The 21,528-nt window shown below is 40.7% G+C and overlaps 2 protein-coding genes across 8 annotated transcripts in view; one reads left to right on the top strand and one right to left on the bottom strand.

Annotated features, from left to right (window-relative positions):
• Positions 1–11: 11 nt before the first annotated feature.
• Positions 12–8,532, top strand: tmem41aa (transmembrane protein 41aa). Its single transcript, XM_082509442.1, has 5 exons — positions 12–452; positions 2,031–2,181; positions 2,663–2,824; positions 4,688–4,826; positions 5,769–8,532. Exons 1-5 carry the CDS (start codon positions 271–273, stop codon positions 5,981–5,983), a joined length of 849 nt encoding a protein of 282 aa, XP_082365568.1. The 5' UTR covers positions 12–270; the 3' UTR covers positions 5,984–8,532.
• igf2bp2a (insulin-like growth factor 2 mRNA binding protein 2a) overlaps positions 6,943–21,528 on the bottom strand; it is a 64,329-nt gene continuing 49,743 nt past the window's right edge. For 6 of the 7 annotated variants that reach the window (XM_082509433.1, XM_082509436.1, XM_082509435.1 and 3 more), the window contains 8 exons: positions 18,786–18,921; positions 15,514–15,651; positions 14,869–14,937; positions 14,025–14,147; positions 13,576–13,650; positions 13,293–13,424; positions 12,937–13,050; positions 6,943–11,757 (listed from right to left, as the gene is read on the bottom strand). In XM_082509433.1, the coding sequence (XP_082365559.1) occupies positions 11,659–11,757; positions 12,937–13,050; positions 13,293–13,424; positions 13,576–13,650; positions 14,025–14,147; positions 14,869–14,937; positions 15,514–15,651; positions 18,786–18,921 (886 nt within the window). In that variant the 3' untranslated portion in view covers positions 6,943–11,658. The remainder of the gene's footprint in view (positions 11,758–12,936; positions 13,051–13,292; positions 13,425–13,575; positions 13,651–14,024; positions 14,148–14,868; positions 14,938–15,513; positions 15,652–18,785; positions 18,922–21,528) is intronic. The other variant, XM_082509434.1, reaches the window with a different exon arrangement.

Raw genomic sequence — 21,528 nt, forward strand, 5'->3', positions numbered from 1 at the left:
GCGCTTATCGCCCCCTATCGGAAGCAGAGAATATAAATAATTATTTTTTCCCCGCCTTTTATATTATTCATATGTACTTTAATCTGACTATTAAATTATAAGATATACTTGTGGGTGCTAGTGGGTTAGTAATTTGAATATTTTAACTGTTCTATTGACATGGGGATGTGACGTCACTGCGGCGGTTGGTTGCCGCTTCTTGCCGTTGCTATTCTCGCTGACAGCAACCGGGACGTGAAGCTTTTTTCTGGCTATCAAACTCAGGGGAACATGCGTTCACTCGTAGGACTAATTACGGTTGTCGCCGCAGCCAGCTTGTATCTATATTCCCTGTCCTTGTACCTCCCCGCGGGACCAAGAAAGCGTTCTGTCCGGAGCGCCGAGGCTGGACATGTGTCCGAGGAGCAACAGCAGCAGCCCGGCGACTCCTTAGACGAAGAAGAACCCAGCAGGTGACTGGTATATTTAGCCGCTGGCTGGTAACCCATAGTTTGGGGCTTTGTTATATGCTGTGCATAATTTAGCTTTATTTAAATTGGACCCTGCTGGGTCACTAGTAAGCTAATGTTAGCATGCAGCTCATAAGGCACAGGCAGCGTATGTGCAGGCTTTTAACCCCCCTTCAAAAAGCAGTGACTCTAAAAACTAACTAACTCTAACTGAAGCCTCTTTTGGAAAAGCTAAAGTTAAAACAGCAAGTCCAGTTTTTGCTTCTGTTTTAACTTGTGAGGGTTGTCATCAGGTCATAATTGACAAGTGCTGTGTTGTTGTTTACTGTAGAAATGTAATTTGGTTTTAATACAGTAGATTAACAGTGTCCAGCTCTTCCTGCATTATTTTGCGTTTATCTAGGCTCAACCTTTTTTTCCCACTGAAGTGTAGTTTTGGTAATGAATGAAAAAGAACACGCTCAAAGCTGTGTCATCCCAAACCAAGTCACGATTTTTCCCATATAAAAGTTGCACCAAGCCAGGACTCTAAATTACATGCAGAGCATTCAAGTTTTCAAGCGAGGTCCCATTTTTGAGTGAGGAAACCTCCTTCCGGTGTTTGTGTCATTCAGATACTTCATAGAAAGAGGTGTAATGGGATCCTCATATCATTCATTAGCCTAAAATAATACTTTTGCTCATTAGGTACACTTTTTGACTGCTTGTTAACACAAATGTATAATCAGCCAATCACACGGTGTGAGTGGCAGTTCTCTGGGTGAACATGGCTTGTTTTCACAGCACATCAAGCCCTGAATCAGATGGGCTACAGGGCAGAAGATTACATAGGAAAAGGAAACTGATGCTGGAATTCAAAGCAGATTTTTCAGCACCCTCTGGGTACTTTTGTACCAGCTGACCATTGTTTATCACCACAGCCTACCTGAGTGTCATTGTTGACCAGGTTCTTTCCTTTATAGCAGCAGTGTGTCCATTGTCTTCTTCCAGAAGAATAATGCACTGTGTCAGATACACTAAATCTGGTTTCTTCAACATGAAAATTAGGTCATTGCACTCAAATGGCCTCCACAGTCACCAGATCTCAATCTAATAGAGCACCTCTGGGATGTGGTGGGATGGGATATTTGCATCCATAAATGTGCAGCTGACAAAATCTGCAGCAACAGTGTGATGCTAACTGTTTGACTCTGTCTCACAAAGAATGAACTTTTCAAAGAAACTCACTTCATTCTTTGTACTTATCTTGGATTGAAGTGAGATTTGTCAATAGTAAAACAAATGGTAGTTAGAAAAAATTGCAGTTTCTTTAAAAAATAGCTTAGTTTTTTAAGTGATGTAAAAAGACTGTTTTGGTATCAGTTTTAGCAGATTTTAGCAGATTTAGGTATAGGTATAGAACCATGTTTGTAGTCCCATCAGCAATCACATGGGTTACTCTTTTGGGTATTTAAATCTAAAAATAACTTTAAGTTAAAACATTTTTGATCACAATGATATTTTTTCTGTGCTGCCGGTCTTTCTGTGAACATGAAACTGGCCTGACAGAAATGACTAACTTAAATGTGAATGTTCTCACAGGTTAAAGTTCCCTTCAGACTTGGAGGAGCTCCGGGAACTCGCTGAACTCTTGCAGTTCTACAAGACAGAGCACACTGGATATGTCCTGCTCCTCTTCTGCAGTGCTTATCTCTACAAGCAGTCCTTTGCTATTCCTGGATCCTCATTCCTGGTAAGGTAATGTCCTGTGTACAGATAGATCCAGGATGATAAGGCAAGCATTGTGATGAGCACAAAACTGGTAGATTTCTTGTGCTGGTTGTCTTAAAAACACATGTAAAATCCTTTTAATGAAGCATTTTGTATGTTTAAATACATTACGAGAACACATGGGCTAAAATATGCCAAAAGTGTCACATCTTGTAGGTGTGAAAAGATTACATTTGCATGCAAGATGAAGGAAAATTCAAAAGGCACTTGGGCAGCATGCGGTATGCAGCTTGTGTCTCTTGTTTAAATAAATGCGGAGGATAAAAGAATATTCAGATAATGCAAATGACAATCTGAGTGGGCAGAACTGCCAAAATACTGGCTTCACACCAGTGTTAGATCACAAAGTATTTCTCTCCTTTCGCATGTAGAGACGCCACAGAGCTGTGTGTCAGATGATGCCTATTAACGCGGGCTTTTGGTCTCCATTTGTCATTGTGTAGAACATTCTTGCGGGAGCTATATTTGGACCCTATCAAGGACTGCTGCTTGCCTGTGTGCTCACAACTGTGGGCTCTACAATGTGCTTCCTCCTCTCCCAATTCTTTGGAAAACACTACATTGTGAACCTCTTCCCAGATAAAGTCTCCACATTGCAGAGAAAGGTATGACTGGGCTGTCACACAAACAAAACACGCTGAAGGAAACAAAGATAGTAAGTTTTTGAAATACCGGTGGACTAAAATTAAGTTGTTTTCTCAGAGATCAACTGTTAATTTGGCTGTGTGTGCTGTAAATAAACAGTAAAGAGGGCTACGCTTTATCTTATTTACAAAAATCAAAGGTTTTACCTGTCAAGCTATTATTAACAATAATACTTCCTACAAGAAGACATTGGCCATATCATATTATCACTTTAAGAAATCCAGTATACTCATTTTTACAAATAGAATCTGATAAATCAGTGACTTCTTGTTCTTGAAAAGGAAGAAATGGTTGACAGGTGTAATTTCAGACTCTGCTGTCAAATATGTAGAAGCGACATTGTTGTGTTCCCACACGAAGCCCAGGAGAAAGTTTGACACAGAGCCAGCCATAACCTAAAATTTCAGAGAGAACAGCTACCACAATGTCAGCTTTCTTTGTTAGGAAGGCCTTTCTACTTCAGGCTGTATGTGTGCTTATGTGAAAGGGGGTGTTTGCTACATCACTCTTCTTGCTCATAAAATAGATTGAGTCCCACCTACTCCAGTCAGAGACACCTGGTGATAGAGCAGGTGATGGAGATCTGTAAAGAATATGAAATATGTAACCACTGAAGGCAATACTGCTGGCTCAAAGAAAAAAAAAAAAGACAACAGGACAATGCTGGCAGGAAGTCATTAATCTTGTGAATTCACGAGTTTGTGTTGTTGTTGTTGTTGTTTTTGTTTCTTTCTGACAGCTGCACATTAATTCAATTCAATTTTATTTATATAGCGCCAAATCACAACAAAAGTCGCCTCAAGGCGCTTCATAGATACAGAGAAAAACCCAACAATCATATGACCCCCTATGAGCAAGCACTTTGGCAACAGTGGGAAGGAAAAACTCCCTTTTAACAGGAAGAAACCTCCGGCAGAACCAGGCTCAGGGAGGGGCGGCCATCTGCTGTGACCGGTTGGGGTGAGAGAAGGAAGACAGGATAAAAGACATGCTGTGGAAGAGAGACAGAGGTTAATAACAGATATGATTCAATGCAGAGAGGTCTATTAATAAATAGTGAGTGAGAAAGGTGACTGGAAAGGAAAAACTCAATGCATCATGGGAATCCCCCGGCAGCCTACATCTATCCGATTGTTAAGTGATGACGTGACGAATCCTACTTCCGGGCCTAAAGTAGTCTGCGTTTAATATGGCTTTTGTGTTGTTAACATGTTTAATGTTATGTATTTTCTTCTATTTAATCAATCAAGTCAATTTTTTTTTTCTCTTAAGTTTTAATAATTAAACCGAAAGAGATCAAATGCAGTAAAACCTGAGACATGGCTTTGCTGTGTGGGTCACAAAAAGAATAAGTTGAAGAGAACTGATCAAACACGCTCCTATGCACAGCTCACATGCTGACACAGCAGTGGCTCTCCCTGACCTAAAGTACTCCCTGGTGCTGAGTGGAGTCAGCTGCAGAGGGCGGTGCCAAGGACAGGAGAGAGAGATAACCCATGCGCACAGGCAAAATAAGGTAGGCCTGCTGGGCCTTTAACGGACGTATATGTACTGACAAGATGAGCTTCTTCGTAGCTGGTGGGTGTTTGGCAAATATCCGAGTATACTGAGAGTTATGCCAGATTTGGATTTGCATTATTATTCACCAAAAGGACTACTTGACTGTAACGCTTTGAAAAGATGACTCTTGGTATAGTTTTGCTGATGAGTTAACTTGCGCGTGACTAGTTGATGTGAACAGGGGACGAGAACAATGACACACACCTGCCGCCTGCCTCTGTAAATATCTCCAGCCCCTCTGATCTGTTCTCCTTGTCTTCCAGGTGGAGGAAAACCAGGACTGTTTGTTCTTCTTCCTGCTCTTCCTGAGGTTCTTTCCCATGACTCCCAACTGGTTTCTGAATATGTCTGCCCCAATTGTAAACATCCCCATCACCTTCTTTTTCTGCTCAGTCTTCATTGGTAAGCACACACAGATTTTCTGCTTGGTGACACTAAGTGAGGTACGTCTAGCACTCCACATTGAAAACAAAATACTGGATGACGATCAGCTTCAGCTTTTAAAATAGTCAGTCACTATTGACAGGCTAAAACCAAGCTTATTAGCTTTAACTTTTTGAATTATCGCTTCCTGGAAAACTCTGCTATATCTATTAATACGCCTCTAGATTTAGATAATTCTGTGCCTATAAAAAATCATAACCATATCTGACTTAAACTGACTGATTTCCTCGTCTTTAAACGAGTTGCAGGCATCTTTGATCTGGTCATGGTCATTAAACTTGCACAGAGAGCAACAACCTCTTTGACTTTGACTTTCAGGTTGAAAGTTAATCATATCGTTAATAGAAAAGGAACAGAACAGGTATAAATGTTGGCAACAGTGTCGGCCACATGTGGGCTCTTAGTATCCAGCGCCCATCACACACATGAAAACATTGTTTTTTCCTTACTAATTTTGATAAATGCATTTGTTTGTTTTTAAGGGTATTAACAAAATTATTACTTATATGTTCGAAATAAAAATCGGATTGATTGTGATGTTGTTATTTACCAGCTCGTGCCAGGCCTCCTACAGCTTGCATAAAACCTAATTAAACTCCTCTTCACAGCACAGACTTAAGCCTGGTTTCTACATAGATATGCACACTAAGAATTTATATGGTGGCATATGCCAACACTCCGGTATAACCACATGAGTTGTAATAGAGTAAAAACAAGTAACTGTTTTTTAAAGGGGGGGAAAAACACAGTTTTCATGTGATAGCATAGGGTTAGGATTATGGGTTCTTGGGCCTTACAGGGTTAAGCAACAACAACACAACGCTGCATCTGTCATTGCAAATTAAGTTACCCATCGTGTTTCAGCACAATTTGTTCTTGCTCTATTGTCTGCTTCTTCAGGCCTCCTGCCATACAACTTCATCTGCGTCCAGACAGGCGTCATGCTATCCGAGGTGTCATCGCTGGATGACTTGTTCTCCTGGGAGCGGCTCCTGCAGCTGCTGGCCATCGCCTGCATGGCTCTGCTGCCTGGTGCCCTCATCCGCCGCTTCAGTCAGAAGCGACTCAAACTTGGCATCCAGTCACAGAATGGACTCGATAAGAAGGTCCAGTGATCCATCCTGGGACTGAGTTTGTTTGTTAACATACTGATGCCTTCTGCCCTCGAGAGCGAATGAAACACACACACACACACGTGTAAAGTGCTTTACTGTTGCAGAGCCACCTGGACAAATCACAGTGGGAGTATTTGAGGAGAATTATGTCGTACCAGATATTTCCGTGCCACATGTTGGCACAGCAGTAAATGTTTATAGATGTAGGAATGTACAGTGGTGACACGAAGGGGCGGGGGGCATTTTAAGGAAATTTTGCTCTTGCACTCATGTTCAGAAAGCAAGTGTTCAAAGTGCCTGTTGTGGAGTTTTGAACTCACACTTCTACCTCCATGAGCACCAGAAAGAGATGGTGTAAATGTTTGATGGTTTTGTGGGGCTTTTATGATTTTTCTTTTTGGTTTATACGAGTATGTTATGTTTTTTTTTTATTGTTTTGACAATCGCTTCTTGCAGTTTCAGTGTTAATCTTTCTTTTTTTGGGGGGGGGGGTCATTTAGAGGCCAGAATTTGACCTCTGGAAAAGAAGCGTGACCGGATTAAATGGCTTGTTATATGGGACGTGTTTAACGTGTTAAGGTGTTCTCTGGTATTGTCTGAAAACCGATGTGCAGTTAATTTGGGTGACTGGAAGCTTTAATCCTGCTAGAAAAAAATCCTTCTTTGCAGTCTTTTTGTTGGTTTAGCAGTAAAATGTCTTTCTTCTGATTTGTATATTTTGTTTTAATGTATGGGTTTCAAATTTAATACTTGGTGATCTTGTGCACGGTGCAAGATGAAACAGAACCACTGAGGAGAAGCTCCAGTGCACTCGGTGGATGAAGGGATTTTTTTTTAATGGTTTTACTTACATCGGGCTTTTTTTCAGTGTGACTGACTTTTGGTGTGTCAGATTGTAAGTGTTGAAAGCACCTTTATTAGAGAGGTACAAAACCTTTGAAATAATAAAACGTGAAAAGTTTTCTTTCAAATATTCTTTATTGCTCAGATCCAGGTTGCTCAGCAATACAGTTCACTCACAACTCAAAACAACAGCATGGCTGTTACCAGAAAGGCACGGATCCACGAGATGTAGTAACATTGGATCATATGTCTGTCCAGTGCACAGTCACCAATTACCTTGAGGTGTTTTTGGGACCTTTTGGCCTGTGGGAAATGTAGGACGTGAGGGTTTGTGACCTACTGAGGAAACAAAAGGAATCTCCCAAATGGTGAAGAGCAGTTAAGAGTCGGATCGATGTAAAACCACAAATTGAAGTATAGTGCTATATGACGTGTAGTACATACTGGATCGCCTGCAATAGTCTCATGCAAGTCTTTGCATTTTTCTCAGTTCACAAGTTAGGACGACAAAAAAACAAAACAAAAAAAAAAAACCACTGCTGTGGTTCTGCACATCTGACCAGACTTGATCCTTCATCACCTGATCCATACTTGTTTTTGTTAATTTGGATGGTGTTGAATATTCAGTCCCATAGGCAGAACAACTTTTACCAGCACTTTTATTTTCAGACCTGGTTACTCTGCCCACTCATATCTACTTTGCATTTTCTTTTTCTTATCCCCCCACCTCCCCCATCCCAATCTTAAAATCTGTTTAAAATCCTAGCTAGGACACAATTTAACAGCAAGTAGTGATCTAACATGACTGGATAATAAAGAATCCCAGCTACTGCTCCAGACTACATTTAATCAGTGTAACTGACAAGAAAACCAGATCAACAGAAAACGAAATAAAGCCTAAGTTATTCAACCGCTGTGCGATATGACTAACAGCACTGTGAGTCCTTAGTGATGCGAGTGTGTTTTTTCTGATACTGAAATTAATGCCTAGCAACACCCTACTGAACCTAGAAACGCCAAAATCCTTGGAAGTAAAAAAAGAAAGTTACTATGATGTTTGCAGGTTTTGCCTCAGATTGTGGCTGAGGGGAAACCTGCTCTTCTAGTAAAGAGCCAAAAACACAAGAGAGGCGGAGGCCTGAGGAGTCCTCTGCAATGCGAGAAAAGAACTTCAAATCTGCTCTAGGAAAAAAAAAAAAGAGGGGAAAAAACCCTACTCCTGCCAGTCAGACAAACCGTAAGTGACAAGATTCAATTTTCCAGTGCTACTGCGAACAGACATGCCCTACTAAAGTGAAGCAGCCCACCGCAGGAGTCAAGCGCTCCAACAGAAGCACTGTACTGCATTCGTGTGGGTAAGGTCAGGGTAATTGAATCAGGTCTGGCGAGCTAACATCATCAGTATGAGGTACTGTACCGGCTGTGGTGGAGGCGTGCTGAAGCAGCCCCAGGCATTGTGTGAGTTTGATAGACCTTTATGTTTTATTTTGCTAATCTGTGTTCACTGGGACAAAAAAAAAAAAAAGGATCCTCATCTGATGGAAAAAAAAAAAAAAAATCCCTAAAATAGTGCCAAAAACAAACTAACTTTTACTACATCATTTATTTATTATATTCCTTTACCCTACACTGGTTTTAGTAACTGTAACTAAGTCAGCCTTGGATTCAGAGGTAATTCTGAAATGTACAGCACAAAAAAAAATAAATGTAATAACCGGTAGATCGATGAGAAAACCATTTAGAGGTCAGCTTGAGGGAGCCTGTGACGCTCTAAACTTCTCCCACCATTTCTCACAATGCAGGCGCAGACTTGTAGGTGTTATAGAGAGACAGAAAACGATGCATTAATGTGCGACTATTGTACATGTTTACAGATATACAGTTATCCTGTCGTACACAGTGACATTTCAACGACTAGAGTTGTTCTACATTCTACACAGAAGACTAGGGCTTCACACCACGTTCAAGAGTCCTGTCAGTGTATTTTTGCAGCTTTGTGTTTTCATCAAATCAACCCCAGAGGATGCTGTTATCAAATAGAGCTGGTAAAATTGGGTTGTTATAAAAAAAACAAAACAAAAGTAATTAATTTTTTTATGTTATTTTTTTCCACAAGTGAATAAACGTCGTGGTTTGTTGTTAAAAGTCTCAAAAAACCTGGAGGTACGGTTGGGAAAAACAAACAAAAAAAACAAAAACAAGAGGTACAGTCGGTTAGTTTCTGTTTCTATCAACTGATTTTTCTTTTTTTTTCGTTCTCTTTAATTTCTTTGAAGGTGAAATCAGTACACAACATCCACATTCAGAACCACATCGGGCAGGTATGTACCCCTTAGATCCTGCTCTTCATTCCTTTCTAGCAAACAAAACAAAAAAAACTGACTTGGAAATTCTTTTGTATCATTAAGAGGTTGTATGGCGTCCAGGCAAACAGTCCGACAACGTTGACTACGGTTATTTTAGTTGATTTTTTCTTTTACAAAGTTTCACTAGTCGGCTGGACCTGAAGAGAGTAGAGATTACTGTAGATCTTTTATCTTTTTTTATTTCATTAAAAAAGAAAATTAAAAACGCTCAAAATGATTAGTTAACAAGGCATACAAAAATGTGGAAAAAGGGAGAAATGAAAGATTGGACTGAGGTACCCTGAAGCCTGAGGTAGATCACAATACTGACATGCGCACTGTTCACATCCCGACCACAAGTTAACGCGGTGGTTCACTTTTACTGCTTTCCTATTTTTTCAGGTTTTTATTCATTATATTATTATTCATAGTCTAGTTTTTGTTTTAGTTTTTTTCAAGAAAATAAACACTTCCCTTCAAAATAATATGGCAGTGTCCCACTGAGGAAAAAAAGAAAAGGACTTTGTCTTCTTTTTGTTTCTTATCAATAGCTCTCATGACAAAATAGGAAAAAATAGATTCATAAATATTACTCTCTCTTTTTATATATATATACACACACACGCACGCACGCACGCGCACACACACACACGGAGGAAGCTGTGCGTATTGGCAATAACCTTGCGTCTGGAAGATGAAGCTGATGGGTGATGTATGAAAGGTGACAAAATAAGGCAACAAGCTTCTATGTTCTTCAAAGTAAAGCACAAAGGGACACCAGGACCTGCGTGTCCAGCGTGCCCGCAGAGCAGGCGGCCAACTCGCCAAAATAAAAATTTTTAATAAAAATCTTTTTTAAAAAAGTGAAAAGAACAGAGAGCAAGAGGATGACAATCTGTGTCGTGTGCCGTTTGGCCTGGCCTGCTGGACACGGCAGGGGTGATATCTGTATTTTTTTCTAAAAAGGCTGCATTTTGTACATTCACAGCTGTCATGCCATTTTTAGAAAGCTCCCTGACAAGAGAGGGTTAAAGCCAAACGCGGCTGCGGCTGGTCGTGTACCACAGGTCATACAGCGCCTCCCTAAAATCCAACCTCGCTGCCACCCCACACACCAGAGGTCTGCACCCTCCCTCCCCCTAACCCTCCCAACCCTGCCCCGAACCCTGTCCCCCTCCTTTACCGAGCCCTCAGCTCACATTCTGTGCTGGCCCTTGCGACGTCCTCATAAGGCCAAGCGTGTGGCGGCGCGCGTCCGAAGAAGACCGGTTAACGGGCGAACGCGCACCGCTCGTTAAGACGTCAGTTTTTGCTCTGATTAAAGAGGAGACGACGAGCGTGAACACAGACGACGTCTACTGCACAGCATGACAGAATTTTACTGATTACAAAAAAAAGAAAGAAAAAAAGAAAAATCCCTCAGTTGCATTTAACCTCTCTTGAGCAAAAGTGGCAGTCAGTTCAAGGTTATCAAAAAGCTACGGAAATTTTTTTATCCCATTTAAAAAAAAAAAAAAAAAAAGAAGAAAAAACCCAAACAAAAACAAAAGAAAAGACATGGTGTCTGATGAGAGAGAGTGATGAGAAGTGAAGCAGAAATTAGAAGAAAAGAGAGAAAGAAAAAAAAAAGCTTAGTATGAATGGTGAGATATATTTGAAAGGGACGTTATCTTTTGCGTTGGCACACACACAGGCTTGTTACAAAGACTCAGAACCATTCACCTTATTTACTTATAGGGGTTTTCTTTTCAAATTTCAGTGGCCTAAAAATGGGAACAAACAAGGGGAGGCTGTCAATCAATCGATTACTCAGTCAATCAATCTCAGGTACAAGCAAAATACTAACACCAAGCTCTACTGTCATTTTGATGAATAAAATAACAGAGCATGCTCTCAGTGTGTATCCATACACGTTTCTACTGCATTAATACTGCTAAGGATATTTGATCTCACAATCTAAATATCTCAAACACGCGTGAGAGAAGGAGTCCGCTGTCGCTGGCTCTCGCTCTAACCCAAAATATCAATCACAATGCCTCGTACACGCTCGTGTTAAAATAGAGTTGCATTTTCTCCTTTTCTTTTTTTAGGCCTATGTTAGTCCAACTAAAGAGATAACGTTATGCAGGGAGACAAACTAGTTTTTTTTAAACCGTGAAGACAACAGTTCCCAAATTTTCTGCCATTTCCGCCTTTCTTGTAGGTTTTTTTTTTTGGTCTTTTTGTTTCTTTATTAATTTTTTTTTTTTTAAGCTTCAGTACGATTTCTCCCAATCTATCTGCTCTCACAGGGCTGGCAGTGCACACAATGCCCTCAGCCTTTGGCTCTCACTTGTGTCCCCCCTAGCGAAGTTCTTTGGTTTTGATCCCGGTGCTGCTGGTCAGCCCTGCATGTCCCCCTTGGCCTTGGCCTTAGTCTGGATAGGTCTCTGTTCATTTGGGAGGGCTACATTCATTGGCTGGTGCCCACTGGAGCCACCCGGCTGGTCACTTGGAGTGGTGCGGTGACACAGCGGCGCCCTGCTGGTGCTTCTGTTCCTGCTGTTTGACCTGCTGAATGATCTCCCGGATCTTCCTCTGTGCAGTCTGTAGGAGAGATCAAGAATTAACACTGCAGCAGAACATAACAGGTTCAAGTAAGAATAATGAACAAAGTAAAGGACAATCATCAATAAAAATACAAGTGTAGACAGATACATTTAGGTAAATGCAGTATGCAAGCTTTATCTGAAAGAAAGCGTTACAGATATGAGCAGAGCAACATCCAAAGCTGTGTGTGTGTGTGTGTGTCTCCGCTTGTTTGTCAATTTTAATATTGCAGAAAATGCATGAGCCGATTTAAACTGCGCTCAAAAAGAAAAGAAAAATACAATTTTATACCATTTTTAAAGCACTTGGATGCATTAATCTGACTGCAGCCAACTGAGCCAACTAAATGTGATACGTGTGAAAGCCAGTGAACAGCTACCCATTTGTTTTCATTTTATTATTACTAGTTACTCATATAGACAGTTACACAACAGTTACATGCAGCACATTCAGCTTTGGGCTGATTAGATTTCTCCAACATCAGAAAACTTTCATGTCCAGCTGGTTACAATGAAAACAAATTGTACTACCAGCTGTCTACATCTGCCAAGCAAAAGATATGCGCAGCTAAGAGCTCAGCCAAGGGGGGCAATATTAATGTTAACATCCTCTCCTGCTGTCACAACCATGAGCCTCTCATTACAGGCAGATGGATGCTGCCTTCTACACAGTGATAGTAACGGCAGGCGGCTCGGCAGAAAGGAAATCCTTTTTACATAACAGAGGTCTGCACAAGTTTATAATAACTGGGTCACGAAAAAGGTTTTAAGGTTTTTAATCCATTACAGGCACTTTGAGCAACACAATATGGCTGCCATTTAGTTCAATTGTAGCAGGCAGACATTTATGCATCTCAAAAAAAAAAAAAAAAAAAAAAAGGGGGGGGGGGGGGCGGCTGCTCACACTAAAATAATCTAGATGGTTTTAGCACTGCAGGCCAGAAGAGAATACACATAAACATAGGGGAAGCATGTTGCGGCTGAACAAAGAGCCATTAGACAGAATACACCAGGTTTTATGATCATATAAAAATGTGGACATTACACCGCGTTTTATTGTTTTATGCGATTTAACAATGCCTTTTGTACGCTGTGGCTGCAGCTATTCTTTTGATACCTGTGCAGCAGCAGAACTAATTAGCCAAATAATGAGTATCGCTGGTTTAATTTTGGGTACCTGGCTGGCAAAGAAATGCCCACTGATTTTCACAAAGACCTCGTCGTTCTCATCAGGAGTTTGGTCCCGCGGTACGATGACCTCCGCGCTCGTAAGGTTCTGCAACTCGTTTACCTGAAACACCGACACAGACTCCCGTTATCACAGCCTCACTTTGAATTTTACCTCCAACCTCTAAATTGTGTTTAACTGAAACACCCCTTGAAGCCAATAAGTAATTGCAGTAAACACCAGTACGTGAGACTCTCACAGATAAAAATTTTATCATGTAAACATAACTAGCTCATTTAAATAAAAAGTTGGAGCAAGGCATTGTTGTTGCTGCAGTTTAAAGGACAATTCAAGCGCATGCTTACCGTCTTACCACCTTTACCGATGACCCTGCCAGCTGCACTTGAGGGAACCTTTATGTGCGTCTCCAGTTTGACCTCCTCCTTCGCAGAGAAGAAGTTTTCCTCTTTCAGCTTTCCAAATATCCGACCTTGGGCCTGGAATACAGAGGAGGGAATGAGGCAAGGAGAGACTGGGGAAAATGGGGACAAACAATGATCCACTGCTGTTATGAAAACTATTTATGAAGTTAATCCCCCCTCAAAAATTATTTAACACAAAGATTCATGCACATATTGCAGGTTTTACCTTAAACTGAGCTTCTGGTGTTCCAGTAATGATGACCATCCTCTCAGTAACATCTGGACTCTCAGCCGGAGCGATCTGACACGCACAGAAAGACGCAAATCAGATTTCTAGCTTCTGAACAAATTCATGCAGTATGAGATCATGTAAAGCTTGTGGCCAATAAAATCATGAGAAGAAAATCCCACAAATATATTGAATGCAACTGAAGAATCCAACAAAATGAATTGTCTCTGATTGCATTATCTGAAATGTTTCTCTTTCAACATTTTGAAATATGGAAATTGCTCCACCCCAGATCCATGAAATGCTGCTGGGTGAATGATGAGTTGAGGTTTATTTATAGAAAAAAAAAAAAAAAAAAAAAGACACTCGCTCATTAGATTAGCAACACTCCATCCTCCTCTTTCCCCTTTCTTACTGAGCACACTGTTGACAGGCAACAAACGCACCTTGATGGAAGCTCCGGCAAAGTGGGCAAGTTGTTTGATGTGCTGACCCTTCTTGCCGATCAGGGCCCCGACTGCCTGAGTTGGAATAAAGAGGTAGACAACCTCCTGTTCTGGAGCCTGTTGCTGAAAAAGGACCACACAGAAAAGAAAACATTTAAAGTACTTTTATTAAACTTTACTATTTATTTGACTGTGAAAGAAAAGAAAATGATTCAAATTGTCGCAAAAATTGTTTTGAACACACTTGACAGATACTTGAAGAACGGCCGAAAAAGCTGACACCACATGCAAGGGAGGCTAAATTAAGCCCTCTTTGGGTAAACATCGCCCTCTGGCCACGTCTGAATGGAATATTTCCTATTAGGGGTGATGCCTGCCCTGTGTTTTTGTTTTTCTTAGCATGGTAACACTCATGTAGTTGAGGTTTATAAAGTGAATTTTTACGAGCCACGGGATAACTCTGGGCTAAAAAGTCCCCTTCCAGGAATATTTGTGGTGTTCTGGTGACTGGGTAATGGTAAACAGGAATCCAGACTCTCTGTCCTACACAGACGCTGACTGAGGCGTTCTAACAGTCTGCTATTTACAAATCCACCTCATTTAGATCTGCCTTTATCTGTTTTACAGCAGGGTTCATGGTTTTACCTCCCATGCATAGAAGCTATTTGCAGAATCCACACAACCAGAAGAAACGTAAATCCTAAAGGGCTCTCTTTTCCAAAACATGAATTTCACCTGTTTTTGATTATTAAAGCAATCATCTATTAGGACAAACAAAAAACAAAACAAAACAAAGGATTCAGAGAGGAAACACTGACTGTAGTGCAGATTTGAGGGAACATACTGAGTGCTGGTGGGGGATGGCACTTGCTGGAGGAACCCCATACAGGCCACTGAGATGTGAAGAGTGACTCTGAAAGTGAAGTGACAAGCATGCCTATCAGATGGCATGTTAACACACATGTTAAAAGGCACAGGCACGAACACAAGTCAAGCTCTTTCTTCGGGGGGAATTTCAGGGTAGAAACTCGCAGTGAATCACACACTGAGTGTCTTGACTACGAAGCACGCACATGCATTCTCACGCACTGTCTCACGCCGCTTTGGCTCGCGCTCGTCAGGCAATGAGTGGAGACTTTGTTTTACTGACAGACTGACTCATCTCTGGAGAAGATGGGGGAATTCTGGTTGCTTCAAACTGTGTACAAAATCATGCAGGAAGACCTGAGTCAACACTGTAGTGTATTTTAAAAATGCACTTCAGAGGAGCCTGGTTTACCAAGTGTTGGAGATAAATTGCTTTATCAAGTCAATCTTTATCATGCACTTGATGTGGGTAAACCAGCAAAGGCAAAGTCATGCTCAAAGAAGCATTTTCAAAAATAACTTTTTCTTCCCTTTTATGGCCATGCGCTCAGGTAGTCTGTGGGAAAAGGGGAGGGGGGACCAAAAAAGCCTTCCCCCCCCAAAGAAAACAGAGGATACTCACTAAGAATGGGTTGTACCCTGCTGGCGCCACAGCAGGCACAGCGCTACGTGGTCCAGCAGCAGGGGGAAGCACCGGCAGACCAGAGGAGAAGATGCCCAGAGCGTTCAGGTTCAAGCCCGGGATCAAGTTGGCCTGTTGCTGAGCGGACAAAAAAAGAAGTGGCAGTGGCAGAGTTTTAAAAAGTTATCACAACAGAAGACAATTGCTTGGCATTTAATTAATGCGATTTTTTTTTTTAAAGAAGCTGATCGGATTTTAACTTTCATTTAATATCCAAAGCATGCAAAACAAAAAGAAAAAACACTGCAGTGATCTTGGAAAAAACATAAGTTGAAGAAAGATGAAGAAAACATACCAAACACAAATGACTTGTCCAATTAAGCACATTTTAAACTTTTTTCTTAAAGTTAATAATGCAAGCAATAAACAACAATTTTTCAAGTATTTTTTAATATAACAATAATAACAACTCTGGGCCTTTTATTTAATCTGATACATTAAAGTTGGTCACAAGCACAAAAAATATTTTCTGTTCTCACATCACTTCAAAGAACACCACATTTGTGCTGACAAATAAGGATGCAGAGCTGGAGGAAGTATTCAACAATAGTTATGATGACTGAGGAAATGTCTGAATAATTTATCAATGAAAAATATGTCCTACACGTTATTAATTATTAGAGATGGACCGAGCCGATATTACGTATCGGTATCGGTCCGATACTGACCTAAATTACTGGATCGGATATCGGAGAAAAATAAAAAATGTAATCCGATCCATTAAATATCACGAAAGCACCTCACAAAACTTGCAACACACCGTAACTCACCTCAGAACGTTAGCACGTCGGAGCAGTATGCATCACGTGATAGAGCGGCTGTGGCATGCGGGACCTGTCAGTGGTCTGGATAGAGTTTGGAGCTTCGCTAGCAACCCAGCATTTCATCTCCGACAAAGTTATCCCGAGAGAAGTAAAGCAAGTGTGTAAGTCCATCTCTGAATGTTTGTAAAGCATTCCTGCGTTAAGCTTAACAAGCGACTGCCTCTCCTGCTGCTACTTCAATCATGAAACTGCTTAACGATCAGCTGATCGGCTTTTCTGTCGCGAGTCCGTGTCTCTAGTTTGCTTTTGGCCCACGTTGCACCAGAAAGAGGAAACCAGCGGCTGAACAACAGCAGCACGTTTAAGCTTGATCAGCTGTTGTTAGAATTTATTTAATATTACTTTCTACTCGAGGATCTTTTTCTACGTAGCTGACGCTGGTAACTGTGCAGGGGCGGATCTAGCAAAGTTTAGCCAGGGGGGCCGATAGGGCATTAACAGGGAAAAGGGGGCACAAAGACATACTTTTCTTTCTTATTCTCATTTAAAATGTCTAGCTTTTAATAAATAATTATCTGACAGCCAAAGTTTTAATTTGATGCAAAATGTATAGAAGTCCATTACTGTATATAGTAACTATTAAGTCTAATATATATACCCTAGTAAGCTATAGTACTTTTTCCTTTGGGAAGGTACCATCTGTGCAGTCTGCAATTTTGTTGAAGAAAGATGTTGAATCTATTTAATATTTCTTGAAAAATAATTGATTTCTGTGCATTTTTTTTTCACACTGCATCAAATTAAGGTTGATTACGTCGATTAAGCATCATGAGGTGGAGCGTGAGGGGTGGTTCCCTATTTTTTATTTATTTATTTTTGTTGTTGCTGGGAGTTGGAACCCTATTAGGTAGGTTGCTTAATATTTATGCTAAGTACTCTTTAAAATACCAGAATAGGGAGGATGGTGTAGGTTTAAGTTTATTAGATTGATCAGTATTGCTGTACTATGAAATATTTTTTTTTGCATACAGGTATAACAGAATAGCTTTAGTGTAGTTGTTGTTTTAAACTTGAGTATGAACTTATACAAAATGCAGCAAAATATTTAAAAAACAGTTTTGTTGATTAAAAAACACTATATCGGATTCATATCGGTATCGGCAGATATCCAAATTTATGATATCAGTATCGGACATAAAAAAGTGGTATCGTGCCATCTCTATTAATTATTACCATAATAATGACATACTCTGCAAAATCCTCTTCATTTATTGATAATTAAAATACTGTTTAGCTGCATGTCTTTTAAAGAAAAAGCGAAGGAATAAATCTTCCTCTAGGGGTTTAGAAAAATCTTCTACTGCATGAGCTACATTACAATAAAAAAAACCACTAAACTCTAAAAAATGCTTGTTGCAAGCTTAAAATTGGTCTGTTTTCTTAACTCCTTAAAAAGATCATGCTCCTGTGGTACATGGTTTTTACAAGAGAGATGTTTTAAAAGCATAACCAAAAAAAACCAAAAAACAACAACAACAAAAAGCAAACAAACAACAACAGAAAGAAAAATCTTCCCCCAAAGGCAAGTCAGCTATTCTGGTTTCATGGCCATGACAAGACAGGACTGCCTCCTTTCACTTCCTTTATCCCAGAATGCTCTCTGTAATATCCAGACTGTCACGCTAGATGGCCCTAAATGCTTACTGTAGAGCTGACACTCAACCTGACAGGTGCCAGAACTGCTCTTAACATCCAGAACAACATGGCAGCACGCTGCGTTATGATTATTTCTGAACAAATATTGAGACTGTCACTGTGAAGGAAAAACTAATCAACTAATGCGCTAAAGGGAAAGAAACCAACTAATTCCGTGTTACTACATGAGTCACATCCTGAGGAGCATCGTCATCGTTAATACAGTCACTTTATCAGCATTCATCTCTTTGCAGTACAACAGAGAACATGCAGCGTGTGCCATCATGGCTATCGCTCTTCCTCAGAGGATGACCTCTCAGGCTGCACCGCTGGTGATGTCATTGGGGCAGTGTGAAAGAGGAGCTGGGCGAGAGGGCGGCCTGCACATATCAGGTGGATGCTGGGAAAAGCAGTGTGTTACAGCAGTAACACAGACACATACACAGCGGGGAACTAAGTGTGAGTCAGAAGCTCCATGAAAGAGGCAGACACACACACACACACACACAGACACGGAGCGCTCAAACACTCGACTCACTGATGAGCTGTCCAGCGATCGTTTACTGTTATCCATTTACCAAGCTGGTATTACTAATGCTGGCGCTAACATGCGCTGAATGGGAAGGCAATATTATCCCGCCGTATATCATCGCTTCTCTCTGTTGTTCACCTGTCAGTCTGCGTGAGTCAACATACTAGCACATACTAACACAAACAATCAGGAGGCCTGCAGACGGTACCCTCAAGACTTACATTTATAGCAGCAATATCATTCTCGTAGGCTTCCCTCAGCTTCTTCATGATTTCCATCTCAGCTTTACAACACGCATCTACGCTGCCCTTCACCGTGATGGTCCTCTCAGGGTTGTAAATAGTTAAGTCTTGTAACCTGAAAGGAAAATCACACACACACAGAAATGATTACTGTATAGACGTGCAGAGGATTCTCAAAACAGATTTAAAAGAATAATGATATATTTAGGTTCTGACTAAGTTTCCACAGGCTGGATACTACATTTCCCATAATGCAACTCAGCTGTGTCTTTCAACATGCTGCATTCACGTCATACAGGATGGATGGCAGTGAAGAGAAGCTTGCAGCGTTGTTAATAATAACTTGGCCGAGTGAGAGTTAAACTGCACTGACAGTAAAACAGAATATCAATTAAATTTAGGTTTAACGCTGAACAACATATATTGGCTGACATGTTTTGTTCGTTTTTAGATTCTTGTTTATTACTAATATAACTCAGTCAAGAATATGGGAGCTTTAAAAATGCAGTGTTGGCTTAGACTATGATTCACATGTCAAAAAAAAGACAGATACGATGATTTGTAGTCATGTTCCAACTATGCTCTGGGTTTAAAACATAGCATCTGATACATTTTCACTTCACCAGATTCTAAAAGAGACATTTTTGGAAATGCTGTCAACAAAAACAAAAGAGGTCTGCATTTCAGACTGGACGTTTTTTTAAACCACAAGAGACATCACACTTTGTTTCCTGATTGGGTCTTGTTGGTCACACGGTGGGCCGTCACAGACTCATCACGCACCTACCAGTCACATGACCCTTTCACAGAAGACAACAGCTTATACCACCGGACAACATGCATGGATAATGCTATGCTAGCACCTGATTTAAATCAAATCCTGCATTTTACATTACGTGAACATAGGGCTGCTCAATTAATCGAATTTTAATCACGATTACGATCTGGGCTTTCAACGATCATTAAAAATGACTGAGCCGATTATTAGCCCCTCCCTCATGCTTTACTCTCGCGCTGCTCCGTGTGGCAAATCTAGCGCACCTCTCTGCATTTCGAACACGTGTCACAACAATTAAGAGCAGCGGTCCCAAACCTTTTTTGCGCCACGGACCGGTTTGTGCCCGACAATATTTTCACGGACCAGCCTTTAAGGTGTCGCGGATAAATACAACAAAATAAAACTAGTACCGGTACCGAAAAAAAGAAGATTTATTCATAACACACGTGAAAAGACCCAGGAAAACCGAGTAAACGATAAAAACGATAACAAAATAACGCTGAAAACCGATAAAAACCCTGAAAACTATACATTTCACACCTGAGCCTCAACTCTCGCGGCCCGGTACCGGTCCGAGGCCCAGGGGTTGGGGACCGCTGATTAAGAGGACCCGAGGGAAGCTCGGAAAGCTAAGCAGAAGTTATTTGGAGAGGAGAGTGACTGCCGTTGGTTGAAAAGAGAGGTTAAACAAAACTTCAGTGGTGTGGAAGCATTATTGGTTTGCGGAGTCAGACGTGGATCAAGTAGACATAGTGTGTAAACTTTGCTACGGTGTCGTAGCTGCACCACAGAGCAACACTGCAAAGTTCACTAAACATAGATGTTTACATTTTTCATTTATTTTTTATATTGCAAACATCTGCACTGTTATCAGTATTTGCACACTATTTTATAATATTTTATGACAATCTTTAAAGTCATTGTTCAATACATTGTTATTGTTAAATAAATATCGTCAAATAATCGAGATCTCAATTTCAGTGAAAATAATCGTGATTATCATTTTTGCCATAATCGAGCAGCCCTACGTGAACAGTGTAATGTGACATACTGTTCACATTTCAGGCTATTGAAAAAGTCTATGTCCCTTTAAACTACTACTGCTTAATTCATGTTACTCCTTTAATTCTCTGTATTCTGGCCACACATTCCCTGAAACCTAGCGCCATGTGGCAGCAACTCAGACCTCAACTAGTGTGACAGGTCTGTTTGGTTGCAACACAAAGATAATATGTCAGCGAAACAAAACAAAACAAAACAAAACAGGTAAAGCAAACATTAGTGACCTGCCAGTGTGCTCACATGCCATTTTTTCTTGTTCCACAGCTTTGACAGAAGTGCACACACTGTCTGTTCTGAAGTCTTTTCATTTCCCTCCCTTTCAGTAATCGACTGTTGTTTAAGATATATTAGCTTAACGCCTGACATGATCAGCTCAGGTTTCACTCGCGATGGCGGAGCACTGCAGACACATCAGCACATGAGCATAAATGCAAACAACTATGTCACCCACTACAGCAGAGGCTCCGCAGGGATCCAACGCAATGCTATAAATTAAGCTCAGCGAGTCAAGTGGATTAGCAGCAGAGGGACTTACATATACAAATGGAAGCCAAAAAAAGCAACAGTGTGATTGATGTTTTTCTTCTATTTGTGCAACAGCCAGATAATGACTTAATTTGTACATTTCAATGTTAACCTGAGGAATATGAAAGGAAAAAATGCTTATGTCTATGGTTACCTGTTATCTTGAAAGCTGCTGGCAAATTTTTGAAATTCAAGGTGTCTGATACTCAGCTGAACCGGCACCAATGAGATAATACTACGCAAAAAGACTTAACAGAACCATCAATTCTGAATCTACTATTTGAGCTTCTCAAAAGGGCTCTAGCCCGCTCTTCCTCCACCTCGACGTCTCTTTCTCAAGGCTCATTACATTCTCAA

The sequence above is a fragment of the Aulonocara stuartgranti genome (assembly GCF_965226115.1).
Source record: "Aulonocara stuartgranti genome assembly, chromosome: 16".
Classification (NCBI taxonomy): domain Eukaryota; kingdom Metazoa; phylum Chordata; class Actinopteri; order Cichliformes; family Cichlidae; genus Aulonocara; species Aulonocara stuartgranti.